Here is a 23,244-nt window from a genome sequence, read left to right as displayed (position 1 = left end):
AGGCATTCGGTCCGGAATCCTCTGGGTCACTAAGGACAACATGATCCGCAGCTACCTCCTCCCAGCAACGTACAAGTCCTCCGAGATTTAATGATGTCCTCCGAGATTTGTTGCAATTGTGTGTGGTGGTTTATCTTGATGATATCCTCATATTTTCCAAGTCCCTGGAGAGCCACCACACAGATGTCTGTCGTGTATTTCAGAAACTAAGATAACAATCTCTATTGTGAATAGGAGAAGTGCGAGTTCCATCGTGAACAGGTTACATTCCTGGGCTATGTCATTTCCACTGCTGGTTTTTCGATGGACCCAGAGAAACCGTCGTCAGTCCTACAGTGGCCTTGACCCGTGGGTTTACGTCCTCTGCAATATTTCCTGGGCTTTGCCAACTACTATCGGAAGTTTATTTGTAACTTCTTGTCTCTGGTCAAGCCTCTGACTGATATGACCAAAATGGACGGTAACCCACAGAGTTGGTCTCCGGAGTCCATTAAGGCCTTTGAGACTCTCAAGGCTGCCTGTCACGATCACTCGGGCGTTTCGGCCGTACACAGGAGACTTACCCGCAGAAACCTGTCGTGGAGAACCCGTTGTTTCCCCTTGATGCGCGCTAAAGCTAAGGAACGCACTCGCGTCAACATGAACGAGCGCGCGCACGCACGTGGGTCACGAACGGGCGCACGTCTACTCGCGGGGGCGCGCTGACCCGTCGTACGACCGTTTGGCGCCCTAAGGTCTTCTTAAGGCACTTGCTCCCTTCCATCCGTGCTGTCCAGTCTACAGCGTGTCCGTGACCTTGCTTCCTGTACCTGTACCTGTTACCTTGATTCCTGATACCCGGCTTGTTCTTTGACCCTGATCCGTTGCTGCCTGCCTACGACCTCTGCTTGTCTGACCACGTCTCTGCCTCATCCTCTTGTACCTTGCTGATCGATTCCTGCTGACCCAGCCTGCACCTGACCCTGCTGTTCCTGCTTACCTGTTGGGGTTCCTGTATTTCCTGACGTCCACCTGCCTGCCAGTCTCCTCACTTGTGCCTGCCTGCTACAGTCAAGTACCATCAGCTCTACCTACTCGCTGTCGGTGCCCAGCTGCTTATCCGGACCGGTCCCATCTGCCAGGCACTTGTGCCCCCTGAACTTTTGAATACCTGTCTCCATCTCCAGGGGTTCATTAGCCAGGGGATACGAGGGGCCGCTCCCTGCATTCCAGGCTCAACTACTAGGTACGTGACACTGCCTTTGTTTCTGCTCCTGTGTTGGCACATCCTGATCCTACGTTGCCTTTTATCCTAGAAGTTGATGAGATGGGAGTTGGCGCCCTTCTGTCTTAACGTCCTAACTCAGAGCGCTATGCATCCGTGTGGCTACTTTTCCAAGAAATTGTCACCTGCTGAGTGCAATTATGAGATTGGTGACAGAGAGCTGTTGCCGATCATTTTAGCCCTTAAAGAATGGAGACATCTCCTTGAAGGTACCACTGTGCCCATTCTTATTCTTACTGACCATAAGAATCTTACATTCTTGTCTGAGGCTAAGCGACTCTCTCCCAGAAGGGCGCGATGGGCTCTTTTCTTGTCGAGCTTTAATCACATTGTCTCATTCTTAGCCGGTACTAAGAATGTAAGGGCTAATGCCTTGTCACGACAATTTTCCTCCACTTCCAAGTTGGCGTCGGTTCCGGTTCCTATGATTCCTCCTGATCATATTTTGGCTATGGTTCACACCAGTCTTACTTCTCCTTTGGGTGACAAAATTCTTGCTGCTCAGGTCCATGCTCCTCCTGATAAACCTTGTGACCGCTGCTTTGTCCCAGAGAGTCTCCGTACTGCAGTGCTCTAGACTTACAATTCTCCCAAGGCAGCTGGCCATCCTGGGAAGAATCAACTCATTTGGGCCATCTCCCAACAATTCTGGTGGCCTAGTCTACGGGCTGATGTTACTGCCTTCGTAGCTGCCTGTCCCGTGTGTGCTTGGAGTAAGACTCCACGACACCTTCCAGTGGGCCTCCTACAACCCATACCCAATGGAGAGAGGCTCTGGACTCACCTGTCTATGGATTTCTTTGTGGAATTGCCCAACTCCCAAGGCAACACTGTTATCCTTATGGTGGTTGACCGGTTCTCAAAGATGTGTCATTGTATTCCACTTAAGAAGTTGCCCACCTCTAAGGAACTGGCTTCCATTTTTGCTCGGGAGATCTTTTGCTTACATGGGCTACCCAAGGTGATTGTCTTGGATAAGGGCAGTCAGTTTGTCTCCTGGTTCTGGTGAGCCTTTTGTGCACAGTTGGGAATCCAGCTTGCGTTCTCTTCTCTGTATCACCCGCAGTCTAATGGGGCTGCAGAACGAGCCAATCAGTCCTTGGAGCAATTCCTATGTTGCTATATTTCTGACCATCATAACAACTGGTCTGACCTATTACCCTGGGCAGAGTTTGCTGACAACAGTGCCTTGAATTCTGCCTCCCAATTGTCTCCATTTATGGCGAATTATGGTTTCCAACCTTCCCTGTTGCCTGACTTGTTTGTTCCGCAGAGTATTCCTGCGTTAGAGGAGCCTCTCTGTGGTCTTCGTTCCACTTGGGTACAAGTCTAGGACGCTTTGCATCATGCTAATGATAGGTACAGACTCCATGCTGACTTCAGACACCTGTTTGCGCCTTCCTACCAGGTTGGGGACAGGGTCTGGCTGTCATCTCGCAACCTCCGGCTTCGTGTTCCCTCACTGAAGTTTGCACCTCGGTTTATTGGCCCGTTCCGTACCCTTCGCAGGATTAAACCAGTAGCTTAGGTGTTGGACCTTCCTCCTAGTATGTGCATCTCTAATGTGTTTCATGTCTCCTTATTGAAACCGTTGGTCTGTAACCGATTTACCACCTTGGTGCCACGTCCTCTGACGTACATGCCCCTGTTCTCCTCTGCGAGGTCCATAGACAGTTTCCCCTCAAGCCCAGTGGCCCTCCAGGGGAGAGGGGTCATTGAGGGAGGGGGGTACTGTCAGGGCTGGCTTAGCCCTTCCTCCTCTGGGCTGGCCACTCAGCTGTCGGCTAATTGCCAGCTCTCTTCTCTTTCCACAGTTACCAGCTGTTCCCGATGATGCTCATCTGACCTGCCTATTTAAAGCCTTCCTGCTCACTTTTTCATTTGCCTTCGCGTTGGTCACATAACAGGGAACCATCTCCTGCTGTTTGTTTCTAGACTGGCTTGCTGACATCCCACCTGGCTTCTTATCCTGCTTGCGTTTGGTCTCCTTGGATCCCTGACTTCCGGCCTGGCTGATTACCCGATCTGGTTAATGAACTTTGGACTGACTGACTACCCGATCTGGCTAATGGACTCTGGCTATGCTTGACTACGCTTTTTCTATCTACCTTTTTATTTTTATTAACTAACAAGTGTGATTTGATTGTACTTCTGTCTCAGTCTGTTTCATGGTTTCTGACAAACTCATGGACAGTAAGCGAACCAGTATTCATTTTGTCGACTAAATTAACACTATTTTATTCGATTAAAACTAAAACAATTCAGCTGACTAAAATATAACTAAAACAGCATTTTAGTCAAGACTATGATTAGTTTTCTAAAGTCTAGGAGCTTAGGGGCATGGAGGATCTCACAGCTACCTTGAACAACCGTAAGGAGATCTTTTGTAATACCTGGAGGCCCTGGCAACATTTTGTATATACTGATGGCTATCTTCAGGAGGTTATGCAACCTTACTGACCTTCTGAACTTAAAGCCTCTTGCCCAGGGTGTTAGCCTATCTTTTTATTTCTTTCCATATGTGTGTGTTTCCTTTTGTGCATGAAAACTTGGTCCCCTTCATCTACTCTTTTCTGACTGCCCTTCCCCTTTGTCCTTCCTATCTCTCTTCCTCCCCTCCTCTTTTGTCTACCCCCTACTCCATATATTTGCCTCAGCTCTGGGGTATTACACAATTTGGGTATAGGATTATCTATCATAGATAATAGACTATCATAGTCTCATCTTCCCCTTTCTGGGTCATACTGGCCACCGGGATGTTTGACTTCCCGGTACACTATTTTACTATATATATATATATATATAGTTGCACCTTCGTAAACTTTTCAGTCTGTGTTTGAGGTCTCACCTACCGCTACACCATATGCCCTACATACTATGCAAGTTGATGATTATTTTTGTGTCTGCAATGTTATATATGACCATTTATACCCTTTTTATCAGGCCTTCTGGCATTTTGATCCTACCATGTGACTTTCCTTGTTTAATTGACTATGCTTTAAATTGTATTTTTCTACTTGTTTGTAAATTGCAACTTCTTAGAAAATACAGGAATTACAAGAAATAAAAATAAATTTTATATATGTTATATAAGAATGTATGACTTATTATTTTTAGGTTTAATCATGAGAGGTGGGCCTAGTTACTGTTATCTGTGTAGCAGTACCCTCGTGAAGGGCTGCTGAGTTGGTTATAGCAATCCGCCAATCACCCTACTGCCGACCTCCCATTCACCATGTTAAAGACATTAAACAGTTAATGATTTCGTTTTCTGTTTATTGCTGGGATATAACTTGGAAGATACAAAGGTGCTATAAGATGCCCATAAAGATTTCACTTTGTAGAATCCTCACTGTAGACTTCTTCTGTTACTTGGCATATCTGACTGAAGATTTACTATTCAATGCTTCCAGCTGAAACAAGAAGAATCACTCTGAATAATTCCCCTCTAGACCGATGCGGTTTTCCTGTTACCTATCAGAGAGCCAAAGGCCTATAACTCCCACCTTCCATGGCTCAAAAAACGAAACAGCACCACAGTCTCTGGAAGTTCCTGTCCTCTTCTGTTCATGCTGTGCTCCCCGGTCACACAGCATGCTACGCTACTCTCTCCAGCTTCTGCTTCTTTTTCACGTTACGCTGACCTTCTCCTTTAGATCAAAGTCCTGTGTTCCCCAGTTACAGAACGCCAATCTACTTCCTCCACTTCACTGCTACTTCTTCTGCTCCAGCATGCAAGTCTTGCGTGCCCTGGTCACAGAAACTTGATACTTTCTCATGGAGATGAAGATCTTTCCCTAGAACTCCTTCCTAACGGCTCCTCCATTTCTCCTCCACGCATGGCGCATCCCCGTGTCGGGACGCCCGGTACAGCACCTCAGCACTCCATGCTGTCTTTCCTGTGCTCCAACCCCCCCCCCTGAATATTGTGACCCCAGCTTATATGGGAGGCCTGCCCCCTGCCAACACCAAGAGATAATTGGGCAGGGCTCCTTCCTCACATTAACTGCCTGCCACTCAGGTCTCAAGTCCAGCCTCCCTTCCAGAACAATTCTTCTGTAAGCAGAGGAGGATCTCTGAGCCAAAGTACAAGTGGCCACACTCCCCCCCCCCCCCCCCCCACACTATACTGACACTCCCATTCCCAGATCAAAACAACCAGGCCTGAAATGAAATACAGGCCTGGCTAAATTTACCTGCACCTGGGCCCTGCAACTAGAAAAATATTAATCTAGCACCTACCTGTAAGTAGAGGTTGCTACATCTGTATCTCAAAAGACTAATGTCTTTTGGTCTATTGTCTGCATAGTAACTAAATTACCCTATTTGTAGAGATGGCCATTTCAGACATTGTGGCTTTACCTGATCACAAGTCATTTAAATGCTACTTTATGTTATATCAAAGAGGGCTGACTGTTGTAAACCAAAAGATAATACTTTACACAGGTAATTGGATTTTCGGACAGATAGGCACTGGGGATAGCCTCTTGCTTCTGTGGGAAGCATGATGACAAACTAGACTTGAAATTACAGCCAAACAGAATTTGATTCAACTCTGGACCAATGACAAGGTTCCAGGGGGGCATAACCTGGATTGGTGGGAATAGGGGTGGGGGTATAAAAGACAGTGCAGAGAGATACACACCCTCTCTTCCTCTCATTGTGCCAATTACCTTACCACCGGTCTCACTCCGGCGGATTCCTCCTTAGATCGCAGCATACGGGCTCCTGGGGTGTGAAGAGTTCAGGGCTGTAAGCAGCCGATCCGGAGTCTCTCACTCTCCGGCAATTTCAGCTTCCTGCAGCCACGCTCCCACTCCAGCAAACACATGCAAGCCCCTCCCAGCATGCCGGACATCACGTCCTCACGTCATGACGGGATCCATGCTCTCTGGATGGTTGTCTGACTTACCAGCTCTGCTGATTTTATCATCCAAACATGTGCAAGCTAAAATGCTGTTTTTCTTTTTTCCTTGCATGCCCCCTCAGATATTCAGTGACTTTGCTTTCAAGTACACTTGCAGTGCAAAGTGGATTTTCCTTTAGTAAATAATCCCCCAGTGAGTATTCTGTGCTCTATTCCCCACTCATTGGGGGTTATTTATGAAAGGCAAATCCACTTTGCACTGCAAGTGCACTTGGAAGTGCAGTCACCCTAAATCTAAGGGGTAGATCTGAAGGGAGTGGAAGCTCTGCTGATTTTATCATCCAATCATGTGCAAGCTAAAATGCTGTTTTTTATTTTCCTTGCATGTCCACCTCGGATCTACAGTGACTTTACTTCCAAGTGCACTTGCAGTGCAAAGTGGATTTTCCTTTAGTAAATAACCTCCACTGTGTCCATTGCAGCCATGCTGTCCTCCTGCTCTTCCTTGTCTTCAGGACTGCACCTGGGAGCCGAACTGAGAATCACAGTATCACTCCGCCAGCTGGGACTAATAGAATAGTGGGGTGGCATGCGCCCCGAAAATAAAGAAATAGACCCTCTGCTGCGCTCCCCTCCTGGGCCCCTCCGTTGACCCGATGGGTCCCAGGAAAATCATATTCCCTCCCCCCCCCCCCCCCCGTAAGCAAGTAGAAGCAGGGGAAGAGTTTAGAATTTTTTTTTTTAAATGCAGTAACGAACTGTATTGATGTCCGGGCCCAAATGCGTAGCTGATAGGGCAGTACAACCAGCCCTATTGTACCGAGCGCGCCCCTATCAGCGACGCTTCACTAATGAATAACAAACAAATCAATATTGAGCAACGTATAAAAACAGAAAAGGAAAACATACCTGGTTTGCACTGAGCCTCGCATTTTTCCTTCGTAGCAAAATTGTTATCGTTTCCGCCACAATTGCCATACATGAAAGACTTGCAAGTGCGTGTTTTCTTATCATAGTAATAGCGCTCTATGTGTGCCTTATATGGATCGGGATTTAGAAGCTGGTCACAGTCTAGAAATGGAAAGAAACAACACCTAAATATCAAAAATCAATGGAAGAGATAATTGGTGATAAAGACAACTGCTAGAACCTTACTGAAAAGTTTCATGGAGGATGGAAGACTCTTGTCTCGCAGTCTTCTTTGGTAAGAAAATGGTTTTCATTTTTACTTGACAACCCTCATAGCTAAATATCTGCCAATACCCATCTCCTTATCATAGTAATACCATTCTACATACACCTTACATGGACTGATTTTTGGAGGCAAGTCACAGGCAATGGAATAAGAGATAAAGAGTGGAATCCATGAGTCTGTCCTGTGATATGAACTCATTTTTATATGCAAATAAGTGTTCACCACTGATAATGCTCTCTTGTTCCAGGTAACATCTGGGAACAGAAGCCGGTCAAAGAAAGACTTGGCCTGTCTCTCTTTGAGCTTCCAACACATAGACAGTAACCGAACCAGTGTTCATTTTGTCAACTAAAATATTTTCTTCTACTAAATTCGTTTTATTTTAGTCAACTAAAATACGACAAACTAAAATGCAGATGACTAAAATACAACTAAAACTAAAATGGCATTTTAGTCATAAGACTATGACTAAAACTAAATCGAAAACTGACAGCAAAATGAAATGACCATTTCTAAATCGGCAACACAATTCCATCCAGAGCTATATAATAATGGCATCAGAACAAAAAAAATAATGATTTGTGTACACCCAAAAGGCTACCTCCTCAAGTTTATTAAGCATATACAAATGTATATATAAAAACAGCACAGGATCAGAACACAAAAAAAAGAATACCAGTCCTAACACAACCCGCCTCCCCCTTCAAAACTACAGAACCCCCCCCCCAACCCACTAATTCCCCTAACCCCTAAACCAACTCACTGGGACCTCCCCGATGAAGTTGACACTCCTGCTTTTATGCCGTCTCCTCTACCTCTTTTTAGATGCTGAAGGAGCGCCTGGTCAAAAGGCAGGACATCTCATCTTCCAGGTTGGTTTATTCAATCTAACTGTTATTAGCACATATTGCCCCAAATCCATATTTTTTCTGGATGCAGGGGCAATTGACCGCTCCAGTTTTGATTTTTATGGGCATATCTTAACAGCATTTGATTTTAATATAATTTCCTTAGGCAATTTACAGTGATATCGGTTCAGTATTAGTGGTGGTTGTCTTTTGCTCCACTAATTTGAGTCCTCGCAGTGAAGTACTGTAAGGTTGGTTCCTTTTTCGGCTCGGTTGCTTGATGGACTTGGGAGATACAAGCCCCCAGGATCTAAGAGTACCTTTAATCAAGTCATTCCCTTCAGACATATGCTTAATGTGAATTGGTTACCATGTAAGTAAATCAGTCCATGTTTATCACATGTCATGTCAATGTACTGCATAGTCTGTTGTTTAGTTGAAATATTATGGATTATTACTACTTTTCATTAATGTATCATTTCCTTGTATACTCTCTTGTAGAAAATGTATACCCATCTGAATTAATAACAAAAACCTCTGAAGAAGGACCTCTAGTCCATAACATTTAACCGCTTTTCGACTGCCTAACGCCATTATACGTCAGCAGAAGGGCACGTACAGGCAAAATCACTTACCTGTACATTGCCCTTTAAGAGGTGGCGGGGGCACCTGGGAGCCCGTGGACTTGATCACCGTGGGGATACCCGCGATCGCCTGACGGAGAGGAGGAATAGGAAGATGCTAAAGTAAACAAGCATCTCCCTGTTCTGCCTAAGGCCGCGTACACACAGGCGGACTGTCTGCCCAACTTAGTCCGCTGAACAGTGTTTCAGCGAACAATCCGCTCGTGTGTGGGCTTCAGCGGACTTTTTCAGCGGACAGTCTGACGAACAAAGTCTTACGGAATTTCCGTAAGACAGTCCGTTCAAACTTAATTTTGTCCGTCCAAACTTGGTTTCAGCGGACAGTCCGCTTGTGTGTAGGCAAGTTGGACGGACTAAGTATGGAGCATGCTCAGAAAGGATTTACACGGCCGAAGGTTGCATTGCAGTGTATAGGACGTCGTTTTTCTAGTCCCGTCGTACGTGCTGTAGACGTCATCGCGCACGTTTTCAGCGGACTGTCTGCTCATCGTGTGTGGTCAAGTCCGTTCATGCAAATTTTGAACGGACTGTCTGTCGGATTGTCTGACGAACTTAGTTGGGCAGACAGTCCGCCCGTATGTACGCGGCCTTACAGTGACACTGATCTCTGCTCCCTGTGATTGGAGCAGAGATCATTGATCTGTAAAACACAGCCACGTCCCCCACTGTAGCAACACGCCCCAGGACACACTTAACCTCTACACTGCCAGTGTCATTTACACAGGAATCAATGCATTTGTATAGCACCGATTGCTGTATAAATGACAATGGTCTCAAAAATGTGTCAAAAATGTCCGATGTGTCCGCCATAATGTCGAAGTTACAATAAAAATCGCTGATCGCTGCCATTTAAAAAATATACATATATTAATAAAAATGCCATAAACTATCCCCTATTTTGTAAAGGCCATAACTTTTGCGCAAGCCAATCAATCGCTTATTGCATTTTTTTTTACCAATAATTTGTTTGAAGAATACATATCGGCCTAAACTGAGGAAATTTTTTATATATATATTTGTGGGGGATATTTATTATAGCAAAAAGTAAAAAATAATGCATTTTTTTTCAAAATTGTCACTCTTTTTGTTTATAGCTTAAAAATAAAAACCGCAGGGGTGATCAAATACCACCAAAAGAAAGCTCTATTGGTGGGAAAAAAAGGATGTCAATTTTGTTTGGGAGCCACATCGCATGGCTGCGCAATTTTCAGTTAAAGCGACGTAGTGCCGAATAGCAAAAAGTGCTCTGGTCAGGAAGGGGGTAAATTCTTCCAGGGCTGAAGTGGTTAATGTGTTATATACACTGTGTTTCATTGCTTCACATGCTTTGTTCTTACATGTATATCATTGTTAATTTGTAATACAATGTATACCTTTTTACCTCTTGGTTTGGTGTGTCTATTAACAACCCTAAGGGGTCTCTCACTGTACCTTTGGTACCAGGTGTTTTTTCTACTTTCTCATTATTTGGGTCAGACGGACCAAACTTTTTCACACACAGTCCCATCTCTCTCCCTATTCTTAGGAGCTGACACTGTGCAACATGTAGATCCATATAGGAGCAGAACCCCTCACCCCCTGATGTACTGCACCCTGTATTGCCTTTATTGCCTGCCTAATTGACTTTGTTCTCTTGATGGACTTATTAGAGGCTTTTGGTGTTTCAGTGATACAGGACTACCTTCTTTATCACAGCCTGCTGCCCTGCATCTGCGATGTGTTTTATTGGACACACTCTGTTTTACTACAAGGGATGCTAGCGGTCTGAACCCTTTGCTGGGGATATCCAACACCCGCATTACCCACACAGGACACCTGCGAGGATTTCCACTGCACCTGTCTGCTGAATGAATTGGCTGTAAAGCCTTCTGGCTACCTTCATCAAGGACCACGGACTACATGAACATCTCATAAGAGCTGCTGGAAGAATACAGGACAGTGAGTACCCCACACACAGAGAGATCGATCATATCGGTAGTATTCATGAGGTAACCAGAGACCAAGGGACACAGTGTTTTATTACTGGCCAGACCGGATATCTATTGTGCTTCCAGATTTGTTATAGCTCATGTTCTTTGAAGTAATGTGCAAGTGGTGACTTAAAGTGGTTGTAAACCCTTACAAACCACTTCGACCTACAGGTAAGCCTAGATTAAGGCTTACCTGTAGGTCCAAGAAATATCTCCTAGACCTATACGGTTTAGGAGATATTTGCCGAAAGACAGGTACCGCTGTCTATGGCGCATGCGCCATAGACAGCGGTGCGCAGGCGCACTGAGCGAGCCACAGTTAACGGCGATATGCCGCGAGTGGCGGCTCCCGTGCACATGTGCGGGAGTGACGTCATCGCGGCTCCGACGAATGACAGCGCCTGAGCAGCGAGACCCACCAAGAAGATGGAGTCTCCGGACTACAGGGGATAGCAGTGACTTTGCTGGCTCCTGTGTCAGGTAAGTGACACATAATGGACTACTATGCGATGCATAGTAGTCCATTATGCTTTACCTTTGCAGGGAATCAAAGAGGAAGTAAACCCATTAGGGTTTACTTCCTTTTTAAGCATAGATGTTACTGCCTTATTTATAATCTAAGTAAGTGGAGCAAGCATGGGATAGATCTGTCATCCCCTTATGTGGTGTTCAATTATACACACACCTTTAGCAAATTGCTGGACATTACCTCTCAGCACCACCCACCTTTGTGATCAGGTCCTACAGGCCCTTATCTTTACCTGAGATTCAGGATTGGAAATGGACTTATTGTGTTTGATTATATGACTAATCAGCGGGACTCTAATTTATCCATGAGATTTTGTATTCGTAACCCGGGTTTACCTCTTTGATAGATTGCACTGCCTTTGTCCATAGCGGTCTTAAAGGTGTAGTGCTCTCCATTCAGGTTCCTGTGTGGATGATTGAGTCCTCAACGTACAATACACACAATTTTTGCAGGTATAGTCACCAGGGGATTTTTTTGTCATTGTGAGGGGTCAGCGGTACAGCCGCACATTGTCAGCTCCTTGGGGGAGGTCCCGGCAAGTTGGTCTATAGGTTTAGGGGGTTGGGGAACTAGGGAGTTGGGGGGTCATAGTTTTCAAAGGGGAGGGTGGGTTGTGTTAGGACTGGGACATTTTTTGTGTTCTGATCCTGTGCTGTTTTTATATATATTTTTTATATGCTTAATAAACTTGAGGAGGTAGCCTTTTGGGTGTACACAATTTTAGTTTTTTTGTTCAGATGCTAATATGCTGTGTTAACACACCCTGCCCGTATTCTGGGCGGCACCACCCAGTAATTACTACATAAGGTTCCCAGAGTTTTTCGCTCTTTTTATTTATTATGCTATATAATAATGGCACATTAAAGTTAAAACACTTCAGATTTACCCCCTTCCTGACCAGGCCATTATTTGCGATACTGCACTGCGTTCCTTTAACTGTCAATTGCACAGATGTGTGATGCTGTACCCAAATAAAATTGATGTCCTTTTTCCCACAAGTAGACCTTTTTAGGGGGGTATTTGATCATCCCTTTTTTTTGCGCTATAAACAAAAAAAGCCAACAATTTTGTAAAAGAAAGCAATACTTTTTGCTTTCTGCTATAATACATAGCCAATAAAAAATGGAAATAAACTAATTTCTTCATCAATTTAGGCCAATATATATTGTGCTACATGTTTTTGGTAAAAAAAAAATTCCAATAAGCGTATATTGATGGGTTTGCACAAAAGTTATAGTGTTTACAAACTATGTGATCGATTTATGGAATTTTTACTTGATTGTTTTTACTAATAATAATGGTGATCAGCATTTTTAGCAGGACTGTGAGATTGTGGCGGATAAATCTGACACTAAGGGGGTAATTTACTATAGCGCAGTGCACTAATTAGCTCTAATTACCATGAATTCGTGAATTAGCGCTAAAACAGTATTCACTATAGCGCTGGTGCAAAAAAATTCCCTGTCTCTTTACAGCTAGGTGCCAGTATAACTGAGCATGCTCAGAAGGCGAACTACTCTCATTTTAACTCCCATGGCTTTTTTTTTATCAGGAGTTATAGTAAATACCACAATGAGCACTGGGTTAAAAAGTGTTTTTTGGGAGTGCAAATGAGAGTTATGTAGCCCAATGCAAGTTTCAGCCATTGATTCTAATGGTACAATTGTAACTTCCCCGAATAAATATTTTTCATGTTAAATTGAAATGTATCTTTCTCTCAAAGAAATTGTCTTTGCAGCAATGTTGCTTCTTTTTCATCTATTTTGTTTTTAAGAATGCCAGAATGTGTAATGTTTTCATGTTTTTTTTTTTTAAATATATTGTTCTCTGACACTTTCACTTGTTGCTGTCCATCTCACAAAAATCTTTACCCAAACTCACACAGGTTTCTTTACAAACCACATGATACCATATACACAAACAATACCATTGCTGATGCAAATTTAAAATGAGTCTCAATTTGGGGTGTTTAATATTTCCAAATAATCATAATTTGAGCCCAAAAAATGTGATATGTGTACCAACATCAGAAATCCAAATGTAATTCCCAAAAATTAGAGGATAACATCATTATTCTACACTCACACACCAAGAACCACCAAAGATCACATAAAAAAATCAAGAAGAATAACTCTTGAGTAATGTAATTCCACCACCTATATGTCCAAAGAAATGCAGTATGTGTTTTTATGTGTAGGAGGGTTCCACATGTGGCAGCTCCACGGCTTACAGGTTAGAACTTCTGCTTGGCATCCCTGAGGGTCTGGGTTTGAATCCCAAACATTCCACTTCATGTAGAGAAGTTGTCTCATCTCCCTATGTTTTTTTTAACATAACTTCTGACTCAGGTCCTAAAATTATAAATGATGTCTAAATGTAGTATTTATGTGTAGGAGGGTTCCACCACCATTGTAAATCTTTCCGGATACACTATCTAACCAAAAGTATTGGGACACCTGCCTTTACACACACATGAACTTTAATGGAAGCCTAGTCTTAGCCCTGGGTAAAAATTGCTTTGGCCCACCCTTTGCAGCTAGAACAGCTTCTGGGAAGGTTGTCCACAAGGTTTAGTGTGTCTATGGGAATGTTTGACCATTCTTCCAGAAACATATTTGTGAGGCCAGGCACTGATGTTGGATGAGAAGGCCTGGCTCACAGTCTCTGCTCTAATTCAGCCAAAAGGTGTGCTATTGGGTTATGAATAGGACTCTGTGCAGAACAGTCAAGTTCCTCCACCCCAAACTCCCTCATCCATTTCTTTATGAACCTTGCTTTGTGCACTGGTGCGCAGTCATGTTGAAATAGGAAGGGCCCATCCCCAAACTGTTCCCACAAAGTTGGGAGCATGAAAATGTCCAAACAATCTTGGTATGCTGACACCTTAAGAGTTCTCTTCACTGTAACTAAGATGCCAAAAACAACCCCTGAAAAACAACCCCACATCATAATCCCCCCTCCACCAAATTATTTGGAACAGTGCATAAAGCAAGGTCCATAAAGACATGGATGAGCGAGTTTGGGATGGAGGAAATTGATTGGCCTGCACAGAGTCCTGACCTCAACACAACAGAGCACCTTGGGGATGAATTAGAGTGGAGACTATGAGCCAGGCCTTCTTATCCAACATCAGTGCCTGACCTCATAAATGTACTTCTGGAAGAGTGGTCAAAAACTCTCATAGACAAACTCCTAAACCTTGTGGACAGCCTTCCCAGAAGAGTTGAAGCTGTTATAGCTGCAAGGGGTGGGCTAAATCAATATTGAACCATAAGGCCACATACACACTATTAGATTTTCTGCATATTTTTGTCTTCATATTTACCAAAACCATGTAGTGCGAGGGCCTGCCTGATTGCCAACAAATTGAAACTCTTATACACATGATTGGACTTTTCGCCAACAAAACCGTGAAATTTTGTCCAAAGGGCGTTGGCTCCAACTTGTCTTGCATACACAAGGTCACACAAATGTTGGCCAACAATTATGTATGTGGTGACGTACTAGACATACTACGTGTTTTTTCCAGCTCTTTATCGCCACCCTTTGGGCTCCTTCTGCTAATTTCCTGTTAGTAGAAGTTTGGTGAGTGTTGATTTGTGCTTTTCTTTTAGCACTTTTCATTTCGTGCTTTTCAGTTTGTTTCTGAATGGCCGTTCATCAACCAGACATGTTGCGGAAAAGGAGGATATAACGTGTTATTTATTATTGGCCATGGAGTTATTGCTTTGACATTTTTTTTTGGTTGAATAATGATTTGATTTGGTATATTTTCTAAATTTTGGATGCATAGAATGCACTTTTTGGTTAAATTCTGTTGGCAGATAGCATGTCTATTTTTTTTTCTTTTTTTTAATGCACAATAATAAAATTGTGTAGAATAATACTTGGCTATGTGTTTTATTTCAAATGACAGTTTGGGAGTCGGCAGTTACATTTAATAAAATACAATGTAAAATTGACAAGGGACACCAACATAGTTGTATCTTTGTTCTTAAATACTACAGGATAATGGTGTTGTGGTAACTTTAACAAATGAAAAAAAATAATAATAATATTATTCTTGATATCACTAGAAAAAAAAAAAAAAGCCTTTGAAAATTTGTTTGCAATAACTCCATCAGTGCAAAGCAGCTTCATTATTATCCCATTAAAGAAGGAGAGAATTGTGCGCTGCATTTCCAGATTTCATAATTTCCATTACGAATGCTAGTTTACAAGACTGACCACTTCTGCTTCCGAGCAGAGCCATGGATCATGTTTGTACTTTGGACTTTTGTCCGACTGACTTGTGTACACACGATCAGAAATTCCAACAACACACATTTGTTGGTGGAACATTTTAAAATATGCTAGCCAACATTTGTTGGCGGAAAGTTCGACAACAATTGTCCGATGGAGCATACACGCGGTCGGATTGTACGCCAACAGCATGACATCCAAAATTTCCCGTTGGAAAGTCCGATCGTATTTATGGGCCTTTAAGGTTTTCCCTCATGTTATATGTTTTTTTGTGAATCTGAAGACAAAAATCAGCAGAAAATCGAATAGTGTGTATGGGGTCTAAGACTGGGATGCCATTACAGTTCATGTGCATTTAAAGGCAGGGGTCCCAATACTTAGGACAATATATTTCATATTTCTTGTGACACTGAGCATGGCTATGGACTTAGGGCTGGTTCACACCACAGAGATGCAGGTTACATGTGTGAGGCTGCCCACTGGCTAAGTGTGTAGAATTTCCATCTAGCATCACTGGGGTTTCTGGTTCAAATCCCCAACAGGCTAATGCTTGTGTTGAAGTTTATATGTTCTCCCTGTGTGGGTTTCCCTTTAGATTGGAAGCTCATTGCAGCCAGGGACTGATGTTAATATTTGTTAGCACTAATCATGCCCAGGGACTTGGACATTTAAAATTGTAGGGTTTACACGGGTACATATGCTTGGAAAAATGTTGCTTTGTTTATGTGCATGCAAATGGACTTTGATCTTTGGCCTGTAGTTGGAGATTTGATGCACATAGCCAAGGGCTAACACAGTTGCAAATAGTATTGTGTTCCTGCCCATAAGGTGCAATCACTTTAGACATACATGAAGAGACAGATTGAAAGATACTGGTGGGCGTGTACTTCTATTGGGCGTGTGTCAGTGTGCTAACAATACAACCTACCGTATATAAAGGATGCTGGTTTGGCCTGAGAAGAGGTCAGGTATTTTGCTGTGTGTAAAGAAGTGATATTGTGCATAATGATAAATGTCCAACTAGGGCTGTTTGCTTTCTGAAAATCGTATGCATTTTGGCCATCAAAGGTGGGTTTATGTGGCCATGCTGTCAATGTGTATTCCTGTCTGACCATGAATTCATGGTTTGTTAGCATCTGCTGACTTTCTACTCTTTGACCTCATTGCTTAATCGTGTACACAGAAATGCAGCTTCCAGCAGAACATGGTCACCCATGTATGTCTGTTAAATGTGGGGTGGTCGTGGTTGTTATAGTTTGAATAATTTTTTTAATATGTTGGAATGCTTTGTAATGCTTTTATAATCTTGCAGATAAAAATGTGACGTGGGTTAGTGGATGAGTAGTTGTGGGTGAGTAATTGTACTATGAAATGTGTTGTCAGTTATACACTGACAGTAAAGCTGTGTCCACTCTAAGTTTTAGCCACATTTTAGATTGCAAGCTCCTATAAGCAGGGTCCATTATTGAGCTTGTTCTCTTTTCTTTCTTTAATTAGTTCTGGGGTTGGTGGTTTTGGGGAAGTGCAATATCTATTCCATAGAAAGATATAATTGTGCACCAAAAAGCCTAATTTTTCAGCACACCTACAAGTAAATGATAAAGGTGTTTAGATGGAGTCTTTATATATAACAGCTGTGGAGAATTGCAGGTAATGAATTCAGCTTGTGATTGGCAGTGTTTGCGTCAGCCCTGGTTCACATTGCTGCGATTTGACATGTCAAATTGGCAGCAATTGCCGGGAATGGCAAACCCCACAGATGTCTCTGAAATTCCCCCCGCAGTCGGGACTGACATGCTGGAATTAAATTGCGTGAGTTCAGCTGCAATCCCAGGGACATCATTTCTTATCAAACTCCCTTAAGTTTTCCTGCAAATATCATTATATATAGAAATACAGATTTGCATATCTGCAAAAAAAATGTAAATAAAAAATTCTAATTGTGGTTGCAATCAAATATTCGCAGCTGCTATCAAAAGAGCACGTTCTCACCTTCTGACCCGGAAATGAGTCATTGTAATCACCCGGAAGTTCTTGTGCTGGTCAAGATCTCCCTCTAGGTCAGGGATATGCAATTAGCGGACCTCCAGCTGTTGCAGAACTAAAAGTCCCATGAGGCATAGCAAGACTGACAGCCACAAGCATGGCACCCAGAGGCATGATGGGACTTGTAGTTTTGCAACAGCTGGAGGTCCACTAATTGCATATCCCTGCTCTAGATAGACATGGCCAGGTCCCTCTTTAGCAAAGATTAGGTGCTGCTGATTTGCCGGGTAAGTGTGGATCTGTACTTGTGCTCACGCAATGTGGGGGTGGATGTGGTAGTTAGATTTGGTGTGGGTGGGATTCATTGATTTGTATGGCATCGCCACACATTTGCTTCCATCCCATGTGCACACTTCCTGCATTTGTTCTGCTGATGTAAATCAGTAAGGATTATGCAAATATAAATGAGAGCTCCTTTCTATTAAGATATATATATATATGATTTGTTTCACACTTGGATGACTTTTCCAGCAAATTTGGACCTCCGAGTTGCATGACAAGTTGTACCCCATGATTCTCAATGATAACCATTCATATCTGTGCTACTTCAAGTTGCAACAAATTTAAAGTACTCCCTGTACTACTTTGGTGTGACTGCAATATTACACAGGCATTCCCAGACGTTGGGGCCAAGTTGCAGCAACAAAGTGGCAGCAAAATAGTGTGACTATAAAATATAGTACTCCCCCGTAGTGGTGGCTGGTGCTCAAAGTTTTTGGGGTGGCCCATACAAACTGAAAAATACTGAAACCCCCTCTCGTCAAGTGCGGCCACTTGAGCCCCGTCAAGTGCGGCCACTTGAGCCCCGTCAAGTGCGGCCACTTGAGCCCCGTCAAGTGCGGCCACTTGAGCCCCGTCAAGTGCGGCCACTTGAGCCCCGTCAAGTGCGGCCACTTGATGGGAGTAGTATGGGGGAGGGGATCCTGTGTAATGATGGTGGTAGTATGGGGGAGGGGGTCCTGTGTAATGATGGTGGAAATATGGGGTCCTTAGTAATTATGGGGGAAGGGGTCCTTAGTAATGATGGGGGTGGTATGGGGGATGGGGTCCCGTGTAATGATGGGGGTGGTATGGGGTCCCGTGTAATGATGGGGGGGTGGTATGGGGGATGGGGTCCCGTGTAATGATGGGGGGTGGTATGGGGGATGGGGTCCCGTGTAATGATGGGGGGTGGGATGGGGTCCCGTGTAATGATGGGGGTGGTATGGGGGATGGGGTCCCGTGTAATGATGGGGGTGGTATGGGGGATGGGGTCCCGTGTAATGATGGGGGTGGTATGGGGGATGGGGTCCTGTGTAACAATGGGGGAGGGGTCCTGTGTAACAATGGGGGAGGGGTCCTGTGTAATAATGGGAGGGGGTCCTGTGTAATGATGAAGGTAATATGGGAGAGGTGGCCCTGTGTAATGATGGGGGTGGGGATCATGTGTAATGATGGGGGTAGTATGGGGGAGGGGGTCCTGTGTGATGGTGGTGGTATGGGGTCATGTGTAATGATGGGGGTGGTAATATGGGGTCCTTAGTAATGATGGGGGTGGTAATATGGGGGATGGGGTCCTGTGTAATGATGGGAGTGGTATGGGGAGGAGGTCCTGTGTAGTGATGGGGGTGGTAAGGGGGTCCTGTGTAATGATAATGGTAGAATGGGGGAGGGGATCCTGTGTAATGATAATGGTAGAATGGGGGAGGGGGTCCTGTGTAATGATAATGGTAGAATGGGGGAGGGGGTCCTGTGTAATGATAATGGTAGAATGGGGGAGGGGGTCCTGTGTAATGATAATGGTAGAATGGGGGAGGGGGTCCTGTGTAATGATGATGGTAGAATGGGGGAGGGGGTCCTGTGTAATGATAGGGGGTGGGATGGGGGACGGGGTCCTGTGTAATGATAGGGGGTGGGATGGGGGACGGGGTCCTGTGTAATGATAGGGGGGTGGGATGGGGGAGGGGGTCCTGTGTAATGATGGGGGGGGGGGATGGGGTCCTGTGTAATGATGGGGTCCTGTGTAATGATGGGGGAGGTATGGGGGATGGGGTCCTGTGTAATGATGGGGGAGGTATGAGGGAGGGGGTCCTGTGTAATGAGGGAAGGGGTTCTGTGTAATGATGGGGGTAGTATGGGGTCCTGTGTAATTATGGGGGGAGGGGGTCCTGTGTAATGATGGGGTAGTATGGGGGTGGGGCCCTGTGTAATGATTTCGGTAGTATGAGGGAGGGGTCCTGTGTAATGATGGGGGTAGTATGGGGGAGGGGGTCCTGTGTAATGAGGTAAGGGGTTCTGTGTAATGATGGGGCAGTATGGGGAAAGGGGATCCTGTGTAATGATGGGGGTAGTATGGGGTCCTGTGTAATTATGGGGGAGGGGGCATTGTGTAATGATGGGGGTAGTATGGTGGAGGGGCCCTGTGTAATGATGGGGTAGTATGGTGGAGGGGCCCTGTGTAATGATGGGGTAGTATGGAGGAGGGATCCTGTGTAATGATGAGGCAGTATGGGGTAGGGGGTCCTGTGTAATGATTTCGGTAGTATGAGGGAGGGGTCCTGTGTAATGATGGGGGTAGTATGGAAGAGGGGGTCCTGTGTAATGAAGGTAGTATGGGGGAGGGGGTCCTGTGTAATGAGGGTAGTATGGGGGAGGGGGGTCCTGTGTAATGATGGGGGTAGTATGGGGGAAGGTTCCTGTGTAATGATGGGGGTAGTATGGAGGAGGGGTCCTGTGTAATGATGAAGGTAGTATGGAGGAGGGGTCCTGTGTAATGATGGGGGTAGTATGGGGGAGGGGGTCCTGTGTAATGATGGGGGTAGTATGGGGGAGGGGGTCCTGTGTAATGATGGGGGTAGTATGGGGGAGGGGCCCTGTGTAATGATGGGGGTAGTATGGGGGAGGGGCCCTGTGTAATGATGGGGGTAGTATGGGGGAGGGGCCCTGTGTAATGATGGGGTAGTATGGTGGAGGGGCCCTGTGTAATGATTTCGGTAGTATGAGGGAGGGGTCCTGTGTAATGATGGGGGTAGTATGGGGGAGGGGCCCTGTGTAATGATGGGGGTAGTATGGGGGAGGGGCCCTGTGTAATGATGGGGTAGTATGGTGGAGGGGCCCTGTGTAATGATTTCGGTAGTATGAGGGAGGGGTCCTGTGTAATGATAGGGGTAGTATGGGGGAGGGGTCCTGTGTAATGATGGGAGTAGTATGGTGGAGGGGTCCTGTGTAATTATGGGGGAGGGGGTCCTGTGTAATGATGGGGGTAGTATGGGGGAGGGGGTCCTGTGTAATGATGGGGGTAGTATGGGGGAGGGGCCCTGTGTAATGATGGGGGTAGTATGGGGGAGGGGCCCTGTGTAATGATGGGGGTAGTATGGGGGAGGGGCCCTGTGTAATGATGGGGTAGTATGGTGGAGGGGCCCTGTGTAATGATTTCGGTAGTATGAGGGAGGGGTCCTGTGTAATGATGGGGGTAGTATGGGGAAGGGGCCCTGTGTAATGATGGGGGTAGTATGGGGGAGGGGCCCTGTGTAATGATGGGGGTAGTATGGGGGAGGGGCCCTGTGTAATGATTTCGGTAGTATGAGGGAGGGGTCCTGTGTAATGATGGGGGTAGTATGGGGGAGGGGTCCTGTGTAATGATGGGAGTAGTATGGTGGAGGGGTCCTGTGTAATTATGGGGGAGGGGGTCCTGTGTAATGAGGTAAGGGGTTCTGTGTAATGATGGGGCAGTATGGGGAAAGGGGATCCTGTGTAATGATGGGGGAGGGGCCCTGTGTAATGATGGGGGTAGTATGGGGGAGGGGCCCTGTGTAATGATGGGGGTAGTATGGTGGAGGGGCCCTGTGTAATGATGGGGTAGTATGGGGGAGGGGGCCCTGTGTAATGATGGGGTAGTATGGTGGAGGGGCCCTGTGTAATGATGAGGTAGTATGGAGGAGGGATCCTGTGTAATGATGAGGCAGTATGGGGTAGGGGGTCCTGTGTAATGATTTCGGTAGTATGAGGGAGGGGTCCTGTGTAATGATTTCGGTAGTATGGAGGAGGGGGTCCTGTGTAATGAAGGTAGTATGGGGGAGGGGGTCCTGTGTAATGATGGGGGTAGTATGGGGGAAGGTTCCTGTGTAATGATGGGGGTAGTATGGGGGAGGGGGTCCTGTGTAATGATGAAGGTAGTATGGGGGAGGGGGTCTTGTGTAATGATGGGGGTAGTATGGGGGAGGGGTCCTGTGTAATGATTTCGGTAGTATGAGGGAGGGGTCCTGTGTAATGATGGGGGTAGTATGGGGGAGGGGCCCTGTGTAATGATGGGGGTAGTATGGGGGAGGGGCCCTGTGTAATGATGGGGTAGTATGGTGGAGGGGCCCTGTGTAATGATTTCGGTAGTATGAGGGAGGGGTCCTGTGTAATGATGGGGGTAGTATGGGGGAGGGGTCCTGTGTAATGATGGGAGTAGTATGGTGGAGGGGTCCTGTGTAATTATGGGGGAGGGGGTTCTGTGTAATGATGGGGCAGTATGGGGAAAGGGGATCCTGTGTAATGATGGGGGAGGGGCCCTGTGTAATGATGGGGGTAGTATGGGGGAGGGGCCCTGTGTAATGATGGGGGTAGTATGGTGGAGGGGCCCTGTGTAATGATGGGGTAGTATGGGGGAGGGGGCCCTGTGTAATGATGGGGTAGTATGGAGGAGGGGGCCCTGTGTAATGATGGGGTAGTATGGGGGAGGGGTCCTGTGTAATGATTTCGGTAGTATGGGGGAAGGGGTCCTGTGTAATGATTTCGGTAGTATGGAGGAGGGGGTCCTGTGTAATGAAGGTAGTATGGGGGAGGGGGTCCTGTGTAATGATGGGGGTAGTATGGGGGAGGGGGTCCTGTGTAATGATGGGGGTAGTATGGGGGAAGGTTCCTGTGTAATGATGGGGGTAGTATGGGGGAGGGGGTCCTGTGTAATGATGAAGGTAGTATGGAGAAGGGGTCCTGTGTAATGATGAAGGTAGTATGGGGGAGGGGGTCTTGTGTAATGATGGGGGTAGTATGGGGGAGGGGGTCCTGTGTCATGCGAGAACAAAATTGCAGGGGGGCCCAATAATTTTGTTTGTCGAGGGTCAAACCAATATTAAAGACGGCCCTGGCTCTCATGATGTCTGAAAATCCAGCCACTTAGACCATACTAAAGCCACAGACAGCCAGGCATCTAGCATTTCCAGAAGGAGATCAGTGGCTGCCTATATGTCCAGTAAAACATTGCTCTATGTATATGGTCACTACTACCCAGAGCTCCAGTGATCCCAATATAGTGCCAGAGGCTGCAATGTGGTGGACTTTAGAAAAAGAAGTGTGTACAGAAAATCTGAGCTGAAATAAATTTATACTGAGTAACATACAATGATGACACACAATAAAAATACCTGATCTACAGGTGCGTTCGCACTTTTCCTTAGTATAAAAACGCTTTCCAAATCCTCTACATTTTCTTTGGTTGAATTTCATGCACGATTTTAGCCACTCATCATAATACCATTTTTGATAAAACGGTGAAATGCTCTCATTAGATGGAAAGAATGGAGGAGGGTCACAAAGTATATCTGAGAACAGAAATGAATACCTCAATATTGAATAGCAAAGAAAAAAGATGACATAACAGAATGACTATTGTAACT

General features: G+C 45.3%; 1 protein-coding gene across 2 annotated transcripts in view; it reads right to left on the bottom strand.

Annotated features, from left to right (window-relative positions):
- The window catches only part of LOC143995991 (carboxypeptidase inhibitor SmCI-like), a 220,418-nt gene that overhangs the window by 5,721 nt on the left and 191,453 nt on the right, over window positions 1-23,244 (bottom strand). For both annotated transcript variants that reach the window (XM_077490782.1, XM_077490783.1), the window contains 2 exons: window positions 22,993-23,169; window positions 7,041-7,202 (listed from right to left, as the gene is read on the bottom strand). In XM_077490782.1, coding sequence (XP_077346908.1) covers window positions 7,041-7,202; window positions 22,993-23,169 — 339 coding nt within the window. The remainder of the gene's footprint in view (window positions 1-7,040; window positions 7,203-22,992; window positions 23,170-23,244) is intronic.

Source organism: Lithobates pipiens, unplaced genomic scaffold (assembly GCF_037356315.1).
Source record: "Lithobates pipiens isolate NorthernLeopardFrog02 unplaced genomic scaffold, aLitPip1_a1.2 Scaffold_19, whole genome shotgun sequence".
NCBI classification, from domain to species: Eukaryota; Metazoa; Chordata; class Amphibia; order Anura; family Ranidae; genus Lithobates; species Lithobates pipiens.
The sequence above is the reverse complement of the archived record's forward strand: the minus strand, read 5'-3'. Positions and strand labels throughout refer to the sequence as shown.